A 17,676-nucleotide genomic window follows, 5' to 3' on the forward strand; every position below is an offset into this window, starting at 1 on the left:
CTTTGGAAGTTCTCACTGAACACACAAGAAATTGCAACGCTGTGAGGTGATGGATATATAACCCTCGCTATACCTGCATTTTTCATTTGTGAAGTGCAAGTAAATGGGGATAAGGGTTTAGATAAGATTAAGTGCTTAGAACAGCACCCGGCCCATACTTAACACTGTGTAATTGCATGTCTACTTGTCTTTTTTTTTTTTTTTTAATACATTTTATTGATTTCAGAGAGGAAGGGAGATGTAGAGAGATAGAAACATCAATGAGAGACAATCCTTGACCAACTGCGTCCTGAACGTCCCCCACTGGGGACCAAACCTGCAACCCGGGCATGTGCCTTGACCACGGAACCCAACCGTGGCTTCCTGAGCCACCGCGGCTGGGCGGTCTACTAGCCTTATGTGCATATTTCATATCTGCTCCAGGCAACCAGGAAGCTTCCGCAGAGTTAAAAGACTGTTGCAGGCTTTTCCCATTACAATTTGTGCCTCTCGGCCCAGGCTCCGCCCCCAGCCCCGGGGGGCGGGGAGGAAGGTGGGGCCGGGGCTCGGTGCCGCGGATTCGTGGGCGGGGCGCGGATTCGTGGGCGGGGATCGGCTGGCGTGCCTCCAGGCGCCGGCGCCGTGAGGTAGGACGTTACCCGTTGACGCAGCCGCAGTGCCGCCGGGCCTCAGCGCTGACCCCCGCCCATCCTCCGCCTCCCTCTGCGGTCTGGGCCCGGCCGGACCTCGGGTGGCGGGCTGGACCTGCGGCGGCGGCGGCGGCTGGAGGGGCTGCGCGCGGGCTCAGCTCGGCAGGCCGCGGACGCTCGTCGCTGCCCCGCGGCCAAGGGCCCTTGACGACCTCCGATGAGAGGCCGGACGGTTCCGGGCTGCCCCGGTCTCTCGCCCAGGTGAGGGGACGGGGACCGGCTCGGTTGGGCAGCACTTTGTCCGGTGTCTCGGGACCGCAGCCGGGTCGGGAGTTGGGGAGGTTTGCCTTCATCTCACCTGCCTGCTGTGGTGTGGACACACTCGCCGTCTTTGGCTCTCCCTACCTGAAAGGCACTGGGACCTCAGACCGATGTCGCAGGTCCATGGGGAGGCCCGGAAAGGCCGTGACAGCCGCCTGCAGGGGTCTGGGGATGCCCGAGTGGCCTCGGCGGATGGATGGCGAGGAGGCAGGTGGGCGGCGCCCGCTCGCGGGTGTGGTCTCCGCGGTAGGGACCGCGCACCTGCCGGCTGCGGCGTCGGCCCTGACAGCGCCCGGCTGCGGAGCCGGCGGGCTGCTCGGCGAGGGCGGGAGTGGAGTTCTGGGCCCCCCCCCCCCCCCCCCCGCACCCCAGGCGTGTTTTGTATTGTGGTGCGTTTTGTATTCTGAATTGGTGCTTGCTGAGTCTGCACCACGGGAGAGAACACATTTCAGCGGAAACGTTATCTTGGTCAAAGGGAGGTGAAAGGAAGTTGATTTTCCTTTTTCGGAGTATTAGCTGTCTCCTACTCCCCACACTCCCACTGCGTTGGCCTTAGCTTTTGCCTGTAGATAATTGGGGACGCTGGTTAAAGGGAAAGAGTTCTTGTAAATTTCCTCTGTGAAAACAAAAACAAAAACATGGTAATTGGAAGTGTTCAGGTGTGTAAGTTTCAGCTGGTTTCATGTTGCTGCTTCCATTTCATTCACGGCAATGAAGCTGATTTATTTATTCTAAGTTAACTAGACACATGAAGTATAAAAACAGATGAATATGCTAGAATATTTTATTTCTTTATTTTTATTTTAATTTTTAAGTTTTTTAATTAAATTATTTTCTGTGTACATATACCATTGTCCCCCCCCCCCATACATGCCCTCCCTCTCCAGAGTTTTGTGTACATTGGTTGTACTTATATGCACGTATACAAGTCCTTCGGTTGATCTCTTAACTTCCCCAGATCTCCCTCACCTCCCCGCTGTAATTTGACAGTCTGCTTGTTGCTTTACAGAATATTTTCTTTAAAAATATATTTGTATTGATTTCAGAGAGGAAGGGAGGGGTGGGGGAGAAAGAGAGAGATAGAAACATCAATGTTGGAATAGAGTCATTGATCAGCTGCTTCCTGCATGCCTCCCACCGGGGATGGAGCCCACTACCCGGGGGTGTGCCCTGACTGGAATGGAACTGTGATCTCCTGGTTCATAGGTCAACAACCACTGAGCCACGCCCTGCCGGGCCAGAATATTTGTCTTATAAAACTATTGAGTGGTACATGATGTGCATATATAACCTCATGTAATCATAACAATCCTATCATGTAAGGCCTTTTGTAGCCTAAGAAACGACTTGTTCAGGTGCTCTCCCTCCTGGGAGCATGCCTATGCCTTTTCCTTTCCCTTTCCCTTTTCTTTCCCCTTCTCTTCCTCCCCTTCCAATCCCACTTCTTCCCCTCCGGCATGTTAGCATTAGCTTTCTCATTACCCATACTCCAAGGGCCCTTCTTTTAAGTCTATAACATGCTTCGTAAGCCCATTTCTTCTAGGAATTTCATTTTTTACTTCTGTAATTTACCCAATAAATGTTATCTTAAAGTTAAAAAAAACAACAATTCGTCCAAAGTCAGAATTGTGATTTAAACCAGGTGATCTGGTGCTCGCTTCGGCAGCACATATACTAAACCAGGTGATCTGGTCGAAGCCAGTGTGGCTCAATGGTAGATCGTCGGTCTGCAGACTGAAGGGTCCCGGGTTGATTCCTGTCAGGGGCATGTACCTTGGTTTCGGGCACAACCCCGGTGCGGGGTGTGCAGGAGGCGGCTGATCAATGTTTCTCTCTCATCGACGTTTCTAGCTCTCTATCCCTCTCCCTTCCTCTCTGTAAAAAATCAATAAAATAAAATAAAAAAATAGTTTTTAAACCAGGTGATCTGGCTCCTGGTTACAGACCCTTAATCGCTGTTATTTGCAGGTTGATTTTCATTTGTTAAGAAATATGCTAGGTGCTGGGAATAGGAAAAAAACTGAGGAGCTGTTCTTGCCAGAAGAGACCAGCAATTTGAGAGAACTTTTTCAAAGCCACACTTAGAGAATGTTTTAAAGGTAGGATTTGACGTCTAGAACCCTCTAAAGACTAAATTCATGCTCTTTCCATAGGGTTCTAGACGTCAAATCCTAAAAGTAGGATTTGACGTCTAGAACCCTCTAAAGACTAAATTCATGCTCTTTCCAAAACTCCAGTAAGGAGTTTTCAAATGTTTGGTAGACCATAGTTCGGAAATTGTGGTCTTATTCTGGATTTTCTTATTCTAAATTTTTTTTATAGGAGTATTTTTTTATTTGGAAACTTTAAAGAATGAAATGTATATTGAACTAACATTAAAGACTTTTATGCAGGTGTAATAAAATTTTTTAATCTGCAATGGTAAAATTGCTTATAAAGCCAGAATATCTTGTATAATTTGTTGTAATGTTTTTTGTTCTTTTTTAAGGTTTGTTAAGATGAAACACTGCAGATGGGCCTTCTGAAAATAAGGAGAAGGAAAAACAACATTGAAGACTCTGGGAATAAAAACAGGTAAATATTTCAGCTAAGTTAGAAAATGATATAATTTCCAATTAAAGTTCAGGGAGAGGAAATCTTCTGACTTTCAGTTTCAGTTGTGTTTTGATCTGCTTAAATGGTCAAGAAATGAAAGTTGGGAAGTGGTGGTGTATAATTTGACCTGCCAATCATTTTACTTGACTTTGGAACAGTTGATACCTGACTGACAGTTGAGTCATGTGCTGAGCTTGTGTATTGGAAGAATAAGGCCACAGAAAGTTTTGGTTTGATTTTCTATTGTCACTGTTCTTTTTCTCTTTTGCAAGCATATTAATCTGCCCATGTTATAAAGGGATTAAAAAAGAAATGAAGAAAATTGGTTGACTTCGAGTTTGTTCTTCATAGAATATGTAGTTAAAACAAATATATATATATATATTTTTTACTGTGAGTTCTTAGGAGAATAGTAGAAGGCATGGTTAAACATGATTAAGGAACATATAATTCATTGATAAATATTTAACAAGTACCATATGTCAGGCACTATTTCAGGCTTCTAGTAATAGAGTGGTCTAAATGGCCCTGAAAAATGCTAGAGTAGTGAGTGTTTTTTTTTCTAGAAGGTAATGTTTTTGTGACCCATACATTTCCTTGATTTTATTTGCAAGGATCATTTTGGTTTATGTAAAAGACTGGGAAAGCAGTACTATGCAACCCTATGGTAGATGTTTGTGTTTATAATTAATCTTTCATATTATTGTAAATAATAAAAGAAGGTATTTTATTAGTACTACGTTAAGGTACAGTGGGAAACTAGGATTCTTACAGACTTCATTTTAGCATACTGTTTTTCATGTTAAAGATAGTGATAGAATTTCAAAATTTCATCAAAGGTTAACAAATTAACTCTTCAGCCCTAACTGGTTTGGCTCAGTGGATAGAGTGTTGGCCTGTGGATTGAAGGGTCCCAGGTTTGATTCTGCTCAAGGGAATGTATCATGGTTGTGGGTACATCCACAGTGGGAAGTGTGTAGGAGGCAGCTGATCGATGTTTCTCTCTCGTTGATGTTTCTAATTCTCTATCCCTCTCTCTTCCTCTCTGTAAAAAATCAGTAGAATATATTTTAAAAAATTAACTCTTCAATATGAGAAAATCTGGGGTAATTTACATGTGACAAATAGAAATGCCATGGTCAAATAGGCATTCTGAATGATGAATTGGGGAGAGATGAGCTTGGAACCATGGTGATCAAGGACAGATGGCAAAGGAGAGTCAGAAGTAAAACAGTGCAAATGGGAATTAAAGGATGGAGATGACTATATAGATGCAAGGAAGATAGAATGGGTAAGAATTATTGGGTTGAAGGAAAATGAAGTCAGGATACTTCCTGGTCTCTGTCATGTTCAAGCTCATAATATTTAATAAGTACTTGCAGGGTTAATGAAATTGATTACTTGATACCTGGCTTGGGAAGCAGTGGATTCTGTGACTATTTCTGAGGGAGAACAGGAAGAGCAATAAATTGGGAACATGGTTGGAGGAACTAAGTTTAGTTGAGAGCTATTGTGATTTCCATCAAGAAATGTCATTAGGTAGCCCTAGTCAGTTTGGCTCAGTGGATAGAGCATTGGCCAGTGGACCATCAGGGACACATACCTTGGTTGCAGGCTCCTTCCTGGCCCGGGGCTTGTGCAGGAGGCAACCAATCAATGTGTTTCTCTCATATCAGTGTTTCTCTCTGTCTTGCCCTCTCTTCCACGCTTCCTAAAATTAATGGGAAAATATCCTTGGGTGAGGATTAATAAAAAAGAAATGTCATTTTTGTAGTTGTGTATATGGATCTGAGTTAGGAAGACCTACCTTGTGGTATAAAGTGTGGAGTCTCCATTTATAGGTGATAGTTAAAAACACTGTTAATGGATGAGATCACTCAGGGAGAACATGTGAAGTGATAGAAGAGAAGTAAGGGTGGGGTACACTAATTCTTAAGGTTAAGGTAGAAGAAAAACACACCTCAAAGGAGATGGGATGAGCAGGGAAGGAGGAGAAAATCAGGATAGTCACAAACATCAGTGAAAGAACTGAGTTTGGAGAAAAGGACTGAGAATTAGACATCTTTGAGACATCAAATAACTTGAGGACAATAGAAGTATCCATTGGACATATCAATTAAGAAGTTGTATACTTGGACTAGAGCAACTTTTTGGGTGGAGCCAGTTCACACTGATGCGGTGGGCTGTTTCTCTGTTTTCCGTGTCCATCACGGAAAACGACAGGTTCCTGAGTGGAGGAGCTGGGGATTAAGAAATTAGAGAAAGAAGAAAGAGACATGGAGGCAGAAATAGATTCATTAAGCTGGGCCAGGGGTCGGCAACCTTTAAGACATAAAGAGCCACTTGGACCTGTTTTTGAAGGGAAAAAAAAACCTGGGAGCCGCAAAACCATTGCGACATTTAAAACAAATATTACACTGCATATATTGTTTCTTACCTTAATGCTATATACCGGATCGTGCAGTTAGCTGTCAATCTGAAGAAAAAAAGGATTTTTTCACTTAAAAAGAGCCGCATGCGGCTCCGGAGCCGCAGGTTGCCGACACCTGAGCTGGGCACTAGGTGGGCGCCACCCTCTCTGATAGAGAGGCAGCAAGCAACCGGAGCCATGCAGCAGGTTTATTTATAGGGTCAAAGGAGCTTATTTGCATTCTTAACTAGACTCTAGCATTACTGGATTTACATATCTAGACCCGCCCCCTGGTGACATCTGGACAAAGGTACTCTGCCAGTGCCTCCGGCTTAGCTAACAATTTAAAGAATGTCCATGTGCCTTCTCTGGCGGCCCTCTATACACTGGGTAAATGATGAGGAAATTGAAATACCTAATGTCATTTAATCTTTCAGAAACTTTGGTTTTAAGTAGAATAGAGAGAGGGTATCTAAAGAGGGTATTGAGAGAGGGCTTTTATTTTTTAAAAGTATGAGTGATATGAATACATTTATAGTACACTCTTTATATGATGGGATAAAAAGCCGTCAGAAAGAAAATATGAAGATAATAGAATGAGGAAGAATAATTGAATAATTGATATAGCTGAAAATGGACTAAGCTGGAAGGGTCAAAGGTACTTTAGATAGACTACTACTGAGCCGGAAGTAGGGAGGTATGATGATTATGGGTACAGATAAATTGGTAGGAGGCAGAGTGGAGGAAAAGGTAGGAAAAGGAAATTGTTCACTCATGGGATTGGTAGCCTTTTTGATGTGGGCTTGCTGACTTCTGATCTCTTGGTAAGAAGGAGGAGAGAAGATGAGTGGGGGTATTTTAGCTTAAGATGACAAGTATGCACCCTATGAGTAGAACTACTTTGCTTATCTTCCTTATACTTTATGTTATCTATTGCTGAGTAATAAAGTATCCCAAAACTCAGTGGCTTAAAACATTTATTATCTCAGAATTTCTATGGACTTAGAACTTGGGAGCTACTAAGCTGATTCCTTCTGAATTAGGGTCTCAAACATTGAAATGAAAGAAACGTATTGATTGGTTGCCTCCTGCACAAGCCCCAACCAGGGCCCGGGCCAGGAAGGAGCCTGCAACCAAGATCTTGGCTGGGACTTAGTCATATAGGGACTCAATTGGGGCTGGAGGAATTGCCTCCATTATGGTTCATTCACATGGCTGTTGGCTGGAGGCCTCAAATCAGCACCACATGGACTTTTCTTATATGTCCTAGCAAGGCAGATATTTCCCTAAGAACAGATGATCCAAGACAGAGAGCAAGGAGGAGGCCATGATGCCATCTGTGATCTAGTTATACTCATTGCTTCTGCTATATCCTTTTAGAATTGTATCATTCAGTCCAGACCACATTTGGGAGAGAAATTAATTAAGCTCCAACACTTGAAGGGAGAAAGATGAAATGGTTTTTGGACATATTTTAAGACTACCACGTACCTTCTATCAGCTGTCAATTTCTTTTTGGGACAAAGCACTAAAACTATGTAGATAAAGACTTTTTTGACTGGGTGAGAGAGAGGTGGAAAAAAGGGGAGTGGTTCAGTTGGATTTGGCTTACTTCACAACGTGGCCTTTGATGTTAATCAGTCTCTGTAACACATCAATCTTGATTTGTGTTATAAAATGTGGAGTCTCCGTTGTGGTTATTTAAAAAAACTAAAAAAAAACAAAAGAAAAAACCCTGCCAATCTTTGATTTAATGGACCACCCTTTTAAGAGAAAAAATGTCATAGTGGGCAAAATATGAATTTATTATACCAAAATATGAATTTTGGTAACATTCATATTAGCTCCTAAACTAGAATCTAGAGTTGGGAGGAGGGAACTAATTTTTCATAGAAAAGAAATGGAAAACCAAGAGATTGTTACTGATTTCAGTGAATGTAAGTGACGAGAGGCAATATAACAAGATTCTAAAGCCAAATGGTCTAGGTTACAATCCCAGATGGACCATTACCTGTGTTTGTGCTTGTCTTCTGCCACAGTTTTCTCATCTGTAAAAGGGGAAAATTGTAAATGGGTAGCTATTTGCCATAGTTAGATGAGTAAACACATGTAAAGTGTTTGGAACAGTGCCTGGCACATGGCAAGCAGTAAATAAATGTTAGCTATTGCCATGGGAGTTCTATTTTCATGGTGAGCTAATTCCATGGAATTAACATTTCAAAGAGTAAGATAATATCCACCTAAATGTTTAGAGTCTAGACTTTAAACTACTGACCTTATAGTACTTTGTGAAGTATGTTTCTATCTAGCTCCATATCCATTTAGAGTACTGTATCAGATGTCATCAGTCGTATAGTGTCATATCCCATAAAACTTCCTAAAGCAGTCTTTTAAAAAAAATTTTACATAAAAGTTCAATTTCAATTGGAGCAATATTCTCAGCTCATAGGAATTGGTTATTAAATGAATCTGTTGGACTCTTTGCATAACAACATGCTAATAAAAAGACTTTCTTTAAACTTGATATGATTAGAGTGTTGATGAACACATGTGACCAGTTTCTTCCTCCCTCTCTCCCCATCTCCAAAGACCCTATTGTTGGGTGGATAGTTTGAAGATGTATTAGGTAAGGTTTCTGACTGAACGGACTTAAGGGAGAAGATAAGAGAGGAGCTTAAGGGCTGGATACAAAAATGAAAACAGTTTTATTACAATAAAACTTCTTTAGAATTTTTCTTTGCTAATGCTTTTTACATTTATATTTATTTGAGAGAGATAAACATCTATTTGTTTTCCACTTATTGATACATTCATTGATTGATTCATTTTTTTCCAGTCCATCTTTTAATTTTTTTGAAAAATTTCTGACATTACAGAACTAAACTGAAATATATTAATATTCCACTCTTACATTTCCATGACATACAAACAAAAAAATTCATGAGTCAAAAACAAAAACAGAGAGAAGCTTATAAAACTAAATATGGATCTAGCCAAAACCGGTTTGGCTCAGTGGATAGAGCGTCGGTCTGCGGACTGAAAGGTCCCAGGTTCGATTCCGGTCAAGGGCATGTACATTGGTTGCGGGCACATATCCCCAGCAGGGGGTGTGCAGGAGGCAGCTGGTCCATGTTTCTCTCTCCTCATCGGCGTTTCTAGCTGTCTATCCCTCTTCCTTCATCTCTGTGGAAAATCAATAAAATATATATAAAATAAATAAATGTGGATCTAGGCACAGAGAAAAGAATTAAAATGCTTTAATTAAAAAACCATGAGTGGCCCTACCCAGTTTGGCTTAATGGATAGAGCATTGGCCTTCGGACTGAAAGGTCCCAGATTTGACTCTGGTCAAGGGCGTGTATCTTGGTTGAGGGCACATCCCCAGTAGGAGGTGTGCATGAGGCAGCTGATGTTTCTACCTCTCTATCCCTCTCTCTTCCTCTCTGTAAAAAATAATAAAATATATTTAAAAAAATCATGAGTGGATGGTAAAGTGTGTAGAAACTGAAAATTTATAAACTATTTAAAACATGGAATCACTGACTGTTCAGAAATTGCACAGATGGATCATGGGTGGTGGTGAACAGAAGAAAGGAATTATGGATGAAAATACATTGTTCTAGCTGCTCCCCATGCTACCTGTCTCTGAACAAAGCCTGACAACCCAGGCATGTGCCCTTCACTGGAATCGAACACAAGACCCTTCAATCCACAGTCTGAGGTTCTATCCACTGAGCCAAACCAGCTAGGGCGAAGTCAATTCTTTTTACCCTGTTTGTAGTTATGTTTTCTAAAGCTTTTTAAGTGTTTTTTTTTTTTCTTTCTTGAAAAAATTTTTTTAAATTGATTTCAGAGAAGAGGGGAGAGGGATAGAGAGATAGAAACATCATTGAATGGCTGCCTCCTGCATGGCCCACACTGGGACCAAGCCCTCAATGCGGGCCTTCCTCTTGGGTTCTGACCCCCTGCACCAGGAGCCTCTCCGTGCAGATGTTCTTGTTGCTGAGCTCAGGCCCTGACACTTTGAGCTGGACTTCTCCTGCCCTGTCCCCCACCACGGATGCCCTTTTCCTTCCACTCAAGCTCCAGTGTGCTGTGCCTGACTTCTGCACATATGGCTTCCTCGTGCTGTATGGCTTTGATACGCCGAGGCACTGCTGCTGTTCTGCTAGCCTCTTCATCACCCAGGTGGATACTTATTTACCCTTGTCCACCTCTGACATCCACTCTAGCCATGAGACTCCTGTCCCTCCCTTCCCCAGGTGTAGATGCTTGCCTTACTTTGCCTACCCTGTGGCTTTTAGATGAACCTTTCAGGAAGGGGAGAGGAAGAGGAAGCGACCAGTTTGGTTTTCAGGCCATCATTTGCTCTGTGAAGGTTAAGCAGTAGGTTCTTACATCAGTCTCTAGTTCCTCGTCTCTAAGGAATTGGTGGTGTCCACTTAAACAATGGGGCTCAGTCCCAGTTCATCCTGATTATGTGTCCATTCTGTACTTGTTCAAAATATATTCTCCTAACTATTGAGCCTCTATCTGTTAATTTCTCTTAAATAAGGCTTTGCATTAGTTGAAACTGGAAAAATGTTGGTGAAAGCTGTGATACTGAAGTTTTCTGTCTTTGCAACCTAACACCCTCCTTCTAAATTCTCTTTGGCTGTGCGTTGTTACAGTGGTGGGTTGTAGAGATTGGGGATAGATCCTTTTGGTGAATAGATCACCTCCCCTTGGATTTGATTCAAAACAGACCCCTTTTCATGTGGAGAGCTGAATGCTGGGACATATCCCTCATGGAGTATCTCTAGGAGGCAGTAGAAGGTCTTTTTATCCCAGTGTTATGCTGGTGATACATCTGTAAAATGATAAAAATATGTATGAAATAGGTACATACGTTATTATGTAATGTGCAAACCATTACATGTGAATATTTGGTTTTAGGTTAAAGGTTTTCAGAATGTTTCCTTCTTTAAAATATTTTTTTAGTTTAACAAAACTAAAAGAGTGAGAAAGAGAAAGCTCATGTTATAAAGTTAGCTCCCACATTTTAAGTTGCTGGTTAATAGATTTTTCAAAACTTTGAAAATTTGAGAACATTTTTTCCACGTTTTTAAGCATATTAAAAATATTTTTATTTATTTCAAAGAGGAATGGGTGGGAGAAGGGAGAGAGAGAGAGAGAGAGAGAGAGAGAGAGAGAGAGAGAGAGAGAGAGAGAGAAGCACCAATGATGAGAGAGAATCATTAATCAGCTGCTTCCTGCAGGCCCCACACTGGGGATTGAGCCCACAACCTGGGCATGTGCCCTGACTGGGAAATGGACCATGACCTCCTGGTTCATAGGTCAAAGCTCAACCACTGAGCCATGCCAGCCAGACTCCAGTTTTATTATATTGTGAGATATAATTGACATGTATCATTGTATTTTCTTGAGGGTAAACAGAATCTTTGGAAATACTTGATAATCTTTGCAGTGTTCGTAATTATGAACTTTTATAATGATGAATTTCTTTTTTATTTTTAACCAGTAGTCCTGTGCACAAATCCCTGTACTAGTAGGTCTCTATGGGGCCTGGCCGCTCTGTGCCCACTGCCCAGAGGCCCATCCACGGCTGGGCACGGAATGCTTGCCTAGTTGCCAGAGCAATGACAGTGTGATGACACAGCGTATATCTGCCCCCCCCACCACCACCACTCCGTGCCTGCTGCCCCGAGGTCCTCTGTGGTTGAGGTGAAACACTTTTGCCTTGTCACTGTGGTGATGAAGCAAGCATTCTGCCAGGCTGGTCACGCTGCGCACTCTCAGCAGCCGCTGCCTTCCCCCTCCCCCCCCTCCCCTCCCCGGACTGGGGACTCCAGCGGGGCTGAGAGGACTGGGCACTGCCATCTTGTGGCTATGGGGGCTTCTATCTTTATGACAGAGTGATGGTTAATTTGCATATTACTCTTTTATTAGGTAGGATGATGCATTTATTTCATTCTGGTATTAGTATCTCCCTTCCTCCTACTGAAGTAGTAAACTAGTTTGACTTGCAAGGTGCATCTCTTCCTGTTGGAGCCTGTTGTGAATGATGTTTTTTTTTGTTGGGGTGTGTAATTCATGTTGAGTGGTAGTGTATGAGGGTTCCCCCTTCTGGCCTATCCATTCCATTTTCATTAATTTTCACCCTACTTACTAGTACTCTCTCCTTATTGTTGAGATAAATATGTTTGATTATATTTCAGAATAATAAGGTTCCTCTTATCTGGATCCAGAATATACTAACTGAATTGAGTCTCTACTCATACTTAGTATGGTGAAATCAGAACATTAGAAACATGATATGATATATATAAATGTGGCCATGTTTTTGTTGTTTATTGTATTTTTGTATTCTTATCATTGAAGGAACAGAATGTGATTTAATAAACTTTAATATTTATTAAATCACCTTTCCCCCCCTTACATGATTTTCCTTGCAGATTAATAAATATCTGATTCTAAATTTAACCTTTTAACTCTTAGACCTTTAGATGCCTCTCTGTAAAAACCTCAAAAATGGATCAAAGGAAAAATGACAGTATTGTTCCTAGTATCACCCAGCTAGAAGATTTTCTTACAGAACACAATTCTAATGTTGTGTGGCTCCTCGTTGGTAAGTAGAATGTATTTTTTGGTACATTACTTTAAAAAACTATATTTTTATTGATTTCAGAGAGGAAGGGAGAGGAAGAGAGAGGTAGAAACATCAATGATGAGAGAAAATCATTGATTAGCTGTCTTCTGCATGCCCCACACTGGGCATTGAGCCCGCAATCCTGGCATGTGCCTTGACCAGGAATTGAACCTGGGACTCTTCAGTCTGCAGTCTGATACTCTATCCACTGGGCAAAACTGGCTAGGGCTACATTATTGTTTTTTGTTGTTTTTTTTATGGTTGGAGTAGCAATTGCCAAATTTTAAACAGTGGTTGGCCTTATGATATTGAAGGGGTTGGGGACATGTCACAATGAAAAGGCCATAGTTCCTAGGTTCTTTAACACTAGAAGCAAACTTTCTTTTCAAAATCCTCTTACCTTTCTGAATGGCCCACAACAACCTGACACAGTGATTTACCATAAAAATTACTACAAAATAACTTTAAAGTTAAAACATAATGAAATGTCATCAAAATAATTTTCAAAATAATTGTCCTAGGTATAATTTTTATGGATATATCACAGCACTTTCTATATCAAAGCTATTATCATTAATCTAAGCTAACCTGTGAAATGTTGTATCGGTGATTGCCTTGTTTTATCATATTAAATAATTTTTTTAAAGTTAGGAACTCAATTTGATGTTGCTTAAATGTTACATATGTTAAATTGGTTTACATTACTTTGTCCTAATTTAGAAAACAGATATATTTTAAAAATAGATAAGTAAAAAATATCAGAAAATGCTTTCTGGTATTTTGCCTTTTGTATATTCATGATCTAGTTTTTTTTTTGGAATATTGTAAATTTTGTAAGTGATTATAAATTTCATGATAGATTGACAAATGGTCAAACTTGGAATATCATTTATTATTTATTCAGTAAAAGTAGACATTCTTAAATGGTTATTGTCTTTTTAAAAAAAATGTATTGATTTTTTACAAAGAAGAAGGGAGAGGGATAGTTAGAAACATTAATGAGAGAGAAACATCGACCAGCTGTCTCCTGCACAACCCCTACCGGGGATGTGCCCGCAACCAATGTACATGCCCTTGACCGGAATCGAACCTGGGACCCCTCAGTCTGCAGACCAACGCTCTATCCACTGAGCCAAACCGGTTTCGGCTAAATGGTTATTGTCTTATCAATTATAGTAAAATAGTATAAGATGTCCTATTTAATATAGATATGCCTTTAAGTAGGCTAAATTCCTACTTATTTCCATTATTTATTTTAATGTTTTTATTGATTTTAGAGAGAGAGGAAGGAAGAGGGATAGAGAAATAGAAACACTAATGAGAAAGAAACATCGACTGGCTACCTCCTGCATGCCCCTACTGGGGATTGAGCAAATCAAACCAGTGACCACACTGGCCAGGCTCCATTACTTTTTTTTTTTAAATAATTATTTATTGTTGAAAATATTACATATGTACCCCCCACCATTGACCACTTCCAGTCCCTGCTCCCCAATTCCATTACTTTCTTAAAAGCAGAGTTTATTGATTTAAAAAATCATTAATTTTCTTTCTTTTTACGTCACTTTAGCCTTCAGTGAATAGCTTGGGAATGAGTTTTTAGCCTGATAAAGGTGAATGTTTTTCATAATGTTCAGAATTATGGGTTTTCTTGTCCCAAAACATCTTTACATAATCTAATATATAAAAATCAAGGGGCCGTCACAACCAAAACAACTGGATAGACGACTGAACACAGGCTGCCTGAGGCGACAAGGCTGGCAGGAGGGTTAGTGAGGGATGACCAAATGACTGAACAGCAGGCTGCTTGTGGCAACCAGGCCAGCAGGGGGGCAGTTAGGGACGATCAGGCTGGCAGGCGGGATAGTTAGGGGCAAATCAGGCAGGCAGGCAGGTGAGCAGTTAGGAGCCAGTGGTCCCAGATTGTGAGAGGGATGTCCTACTGCCGGTTTAGTCCCTAGCCCTGGGATCAGGCCTAAACCGGTAGTTGGACATCCCCTGAGGAGTCCTGGATTGGAGAAGGTACAGAGGCTGGGCTGAGGGGACCCTCCTCCTGTCCCCCCGCACAAATTTCATGCACTGGGCCTCTAGTATTTAATAAAGAAAACAGTACAAAGCAGTGAAAAAAGATATAAGAAAAACAAAAGGCTCTAATGGATCTGACTGGAATCTGTTTTTTTTGTGTGGCTAATGACTAAAAGAGAATGAGGAAAGGGGATAAAGTAGATCCAAGCTCTGATTTTAAAACCCAAGGTATTAAATTTTAAGAGGATTTACTACCATATTATCATTATTGAGTGTGGTAAATGATCTTTACTGACAAAGTTTATTAACATATTAAGGTGATTGAAAGTGACATCCTTTTGTACTTTTTTCTCCCAACAGCTACCATTTTGTCCTGTGGATGGATTATTTATCTCACATATTATAATTCTCGGAATGTTGGTCTTATTTTAACCTTGGTTGTCAACAGATTATACAAACATGGCTATATCCATATTGGTGAGTTGAAGTAAACCTGCATTATTTTCTTCTGTGTAATCTTGAGGTATACATTATACATTTATCTTTTATAAACAGATAGTAGTTTTAGAAATTTACCATTGTTTCATGAAGGATAAACTAACCTACTTTGAATTTCTCTCTTCCAGCACTGTGTAACAGGTTATGCCCTTTACCTCATTCTTATTTGTTAAAGTGTTTCCATAGTTACTCTTTGACTTCATTTATAAAAGATGCTTGTGAAAATAATTTGAAAAAATATAGACAAATATCAAATATGGAAATAGAAATTTCTCACAATTCCATCTAGAGAAAATTTCTAAAGCTCAATGAATTATTTGCTCTTTTTTTTTTTTTTAAGTAACCCGTACTTTAAAAACCTGTAAGTTGGAGTCATCTTGTATATTTCATTTTGTGCCTGCTTTATTAGTTTAGTTTCTAACTACTTATAAGTGGGAGATTTGTAGATAGATGGGAGGATGTACTAGGAAGCTATATACTCTGGAAAGTACCAAACCCGTGAGAAAGAAGGAGGGGGCACTGAATATTATCATTCTAACCTTCCCTGAAGTTGAGTACCTCTTAATGGACATGAACTTCTCTCAAACATAAATAGTCTTCCATTAATTTGAGGCAGTGACTGGTTCCTGGAGTAATGGAGAAAAATGGTGAATTAATCACTGCTATGGATTTATTAATGGCTGTGCATAATTAAGAGAAATTATTGTATGAAGCAGCTATTCAAATTAATGTTCTTATATGGTTATTTAGTAACTCAGTCCATTGTGATGACACCTGTGGCACTTTTTCAGGAGAAATGATAGAAATTAGTAAGGCTGTAAGGATATTTGGAAGGGAGTCAGGAGAGAACATTTAATTACTGAATGAATTGGTTGCTAAGATTATTTTAAGTGTTAAGAGCTCTACTGTATCAAAACAATTAAATTAATTGCTTTTTTTTTGTCCCCTATACCAGGCTCCTTCTCTTTCTCTGTTCTTTCTGGAAAAATCATGGTTCGTGAAATCTATTACATTACAGAAGACATGTCTATTAGGTAAAAAGCAAAAACAAAACCTAAAACAAATAAAAGAACCTACCTTAAACTTGAAATATTGAAAGTATTTTCTAATTATGACACTTGTTTTAATATTACTCGGTTCTTCAAATAAAACCATAAATCAGCCTTGGCCTGTTGGGCTCAGGGCTAGAGCATCAGCCTGTGGACTGAAGGGTCACGAATTTGATTACAGTCAATGGCACATGGCCTGGGTTGCAGTTCGATCCCCAGTGGGGGATGTGCAGGAGGCATTTGGTCTGTGGTTCTCTCTCATCATTGATGTTTCTGTCTCTCTCCCCCTCTCCCTTCCTCTTTGAGATCAATAAAAATATATGTAAACAACAACAACAAAAAACCCAAACCATAAATCAGAAATAATTTTTTCAGTAAATTAGACTTAATGAATTCATGTTTTAAAATGTTTCTAACCATAGATTAATTTAGCTAAAGTTTAGACTGGCAAAAAGTTTACCTAATAGCAACATATAGAAATCAATAATCTCAGGTCATTGCAAGATGAAAAATTGAGGCATTAAATTACCTGATCATTTCTGTTGTAGAATTTATGGTGGTCATTTGTTATATAAAATAAGGATCAGATATGTTGATAATGCTCACCCATTAGGTTCTTATTAGGCAATAAGTATTTAGAATTGTTTAGCATCTGTTACCAACTCTAATTTTACTTTAAGAAGGAAACAAAAATCTTAATATATTAAGAATAATATGTTTTATATTGTTCTCTCTTTTGTAAGCTTTGTAAGAAAAGCTTACTCTGTTATTATTATTTTAAAATATATTTTTATTGATTTCAGAGAGAAAGAGAGAGGGAGTGAGAGATAGAAACACCAATGATAAGAGAGAATCATTGATTGGCTGCTTCTTGCATGCCCCCCACTGGGGATCAAGATTGCAGCCCAGCAAGTGCCCTGACTGGGAATCGAGCTGTGACTTCCTGGTTCGTAGGTTGGTGTTCAACCATTGAGCCACACAAGCTGGGCAGCTTACTTTTATTTTTGTGATCTTCTTAAAATTTGTTACTTAGAACTTGGAAAATTTTGAATTATTTGAGAGATGCCAGAGTTTGGTACCACTTATACTTCTCTTGAAACAGGAGAAGCATCTTCTTTGTGAGTCTAAAATTATTCCAAATTAAAAGTAAAAAGTAAAAGTTAAAAATGGGAGCATGAAGTGATATATCATTAAGAAATGAAGAATTATCTTTAAAAGTTTTCTCTAGTGTGCTAATGTACCCCTTTCAAGATTTGACCTTTTGTTTATGTAGTTTTTACAACATTAAAAATATTTATAAAAAAAAAGGTTTTCTGTTAGCACTTCATTTTACTGTTGAATGGAATCCAGTATTACATTTCCCTGAGTAGAAGAAGCTAATTTAAACCTGTGTATATCCTCTTTTACTTTTTTAAATGAAAGAGTATGAAACATTTAAGTATGTCAGAATTCTGTTAAGAATTTTTGTTTCCTTATTCATTATCAGTTGCCTGCCTTTTA

At 39.9% G+C, this 17,676-nt stretch overlaps 1 protein-coding gene across 7 annotated transcripts in view; it reads left to right on the top strand.

The window, feature by feature from the left end:
• Positions 1 to 618: 618 nt before the first annotated feature.
• The window catches only part of BLTP1 (bridge-like lipid transfer protein family member 1), a 143,020-nt gene continuing 125,962 nt past the window's right edge, over positions 619 to 17,676 (top strand). For 5 of the 7 annotated variants that reach the window (XM_084886518.1, XM_084886521.1, XM_084886523.1 and 2 more), the window contains exons 1-5: positions 620 to 890; positions 3,439 to 3,524; positions 12,454 to 12,583; positions 14,990 to 15,106; positions 16,083 to 16,161. In XM_084886518.1, coding sequence (XP_084742644.1) covers positions 12,487 to 12,583; positions 14,990 to 15,106; positions 16,083 to 16,161 — 293 coding nt within the window. In that variant the 5' untranslated portion in view covers positions 620 to 890; positions 3,439 to 3,524; positions 12,454 to 12,486. Of the gene's footprint in view, positions 891 to 3,438; positions 3,525 to 12,453; positions 12,584 to 14,989; positions 15,107 to 16,082; positions 16,162 to 17,676 lie in introns of all 7 variants that reach the window. The other 2 variants (XM_084886524.1, XM_084886522.1) reach the window with 2 other exon arrangements.

This window comes from Pipistrellus hanaki (genome assembly GCF_964339955.1).
Source record: "Pipistrellus hanaki genome assembly, chromosome: 5".
In the NCBI taxonomy this organism is placed as follows: Eukaryota; Metazoa; Chordata; class Mammalia; order Chiroptera; family Vespertilionidae; genus Pipistrellus; species Pipistrellus hanaki.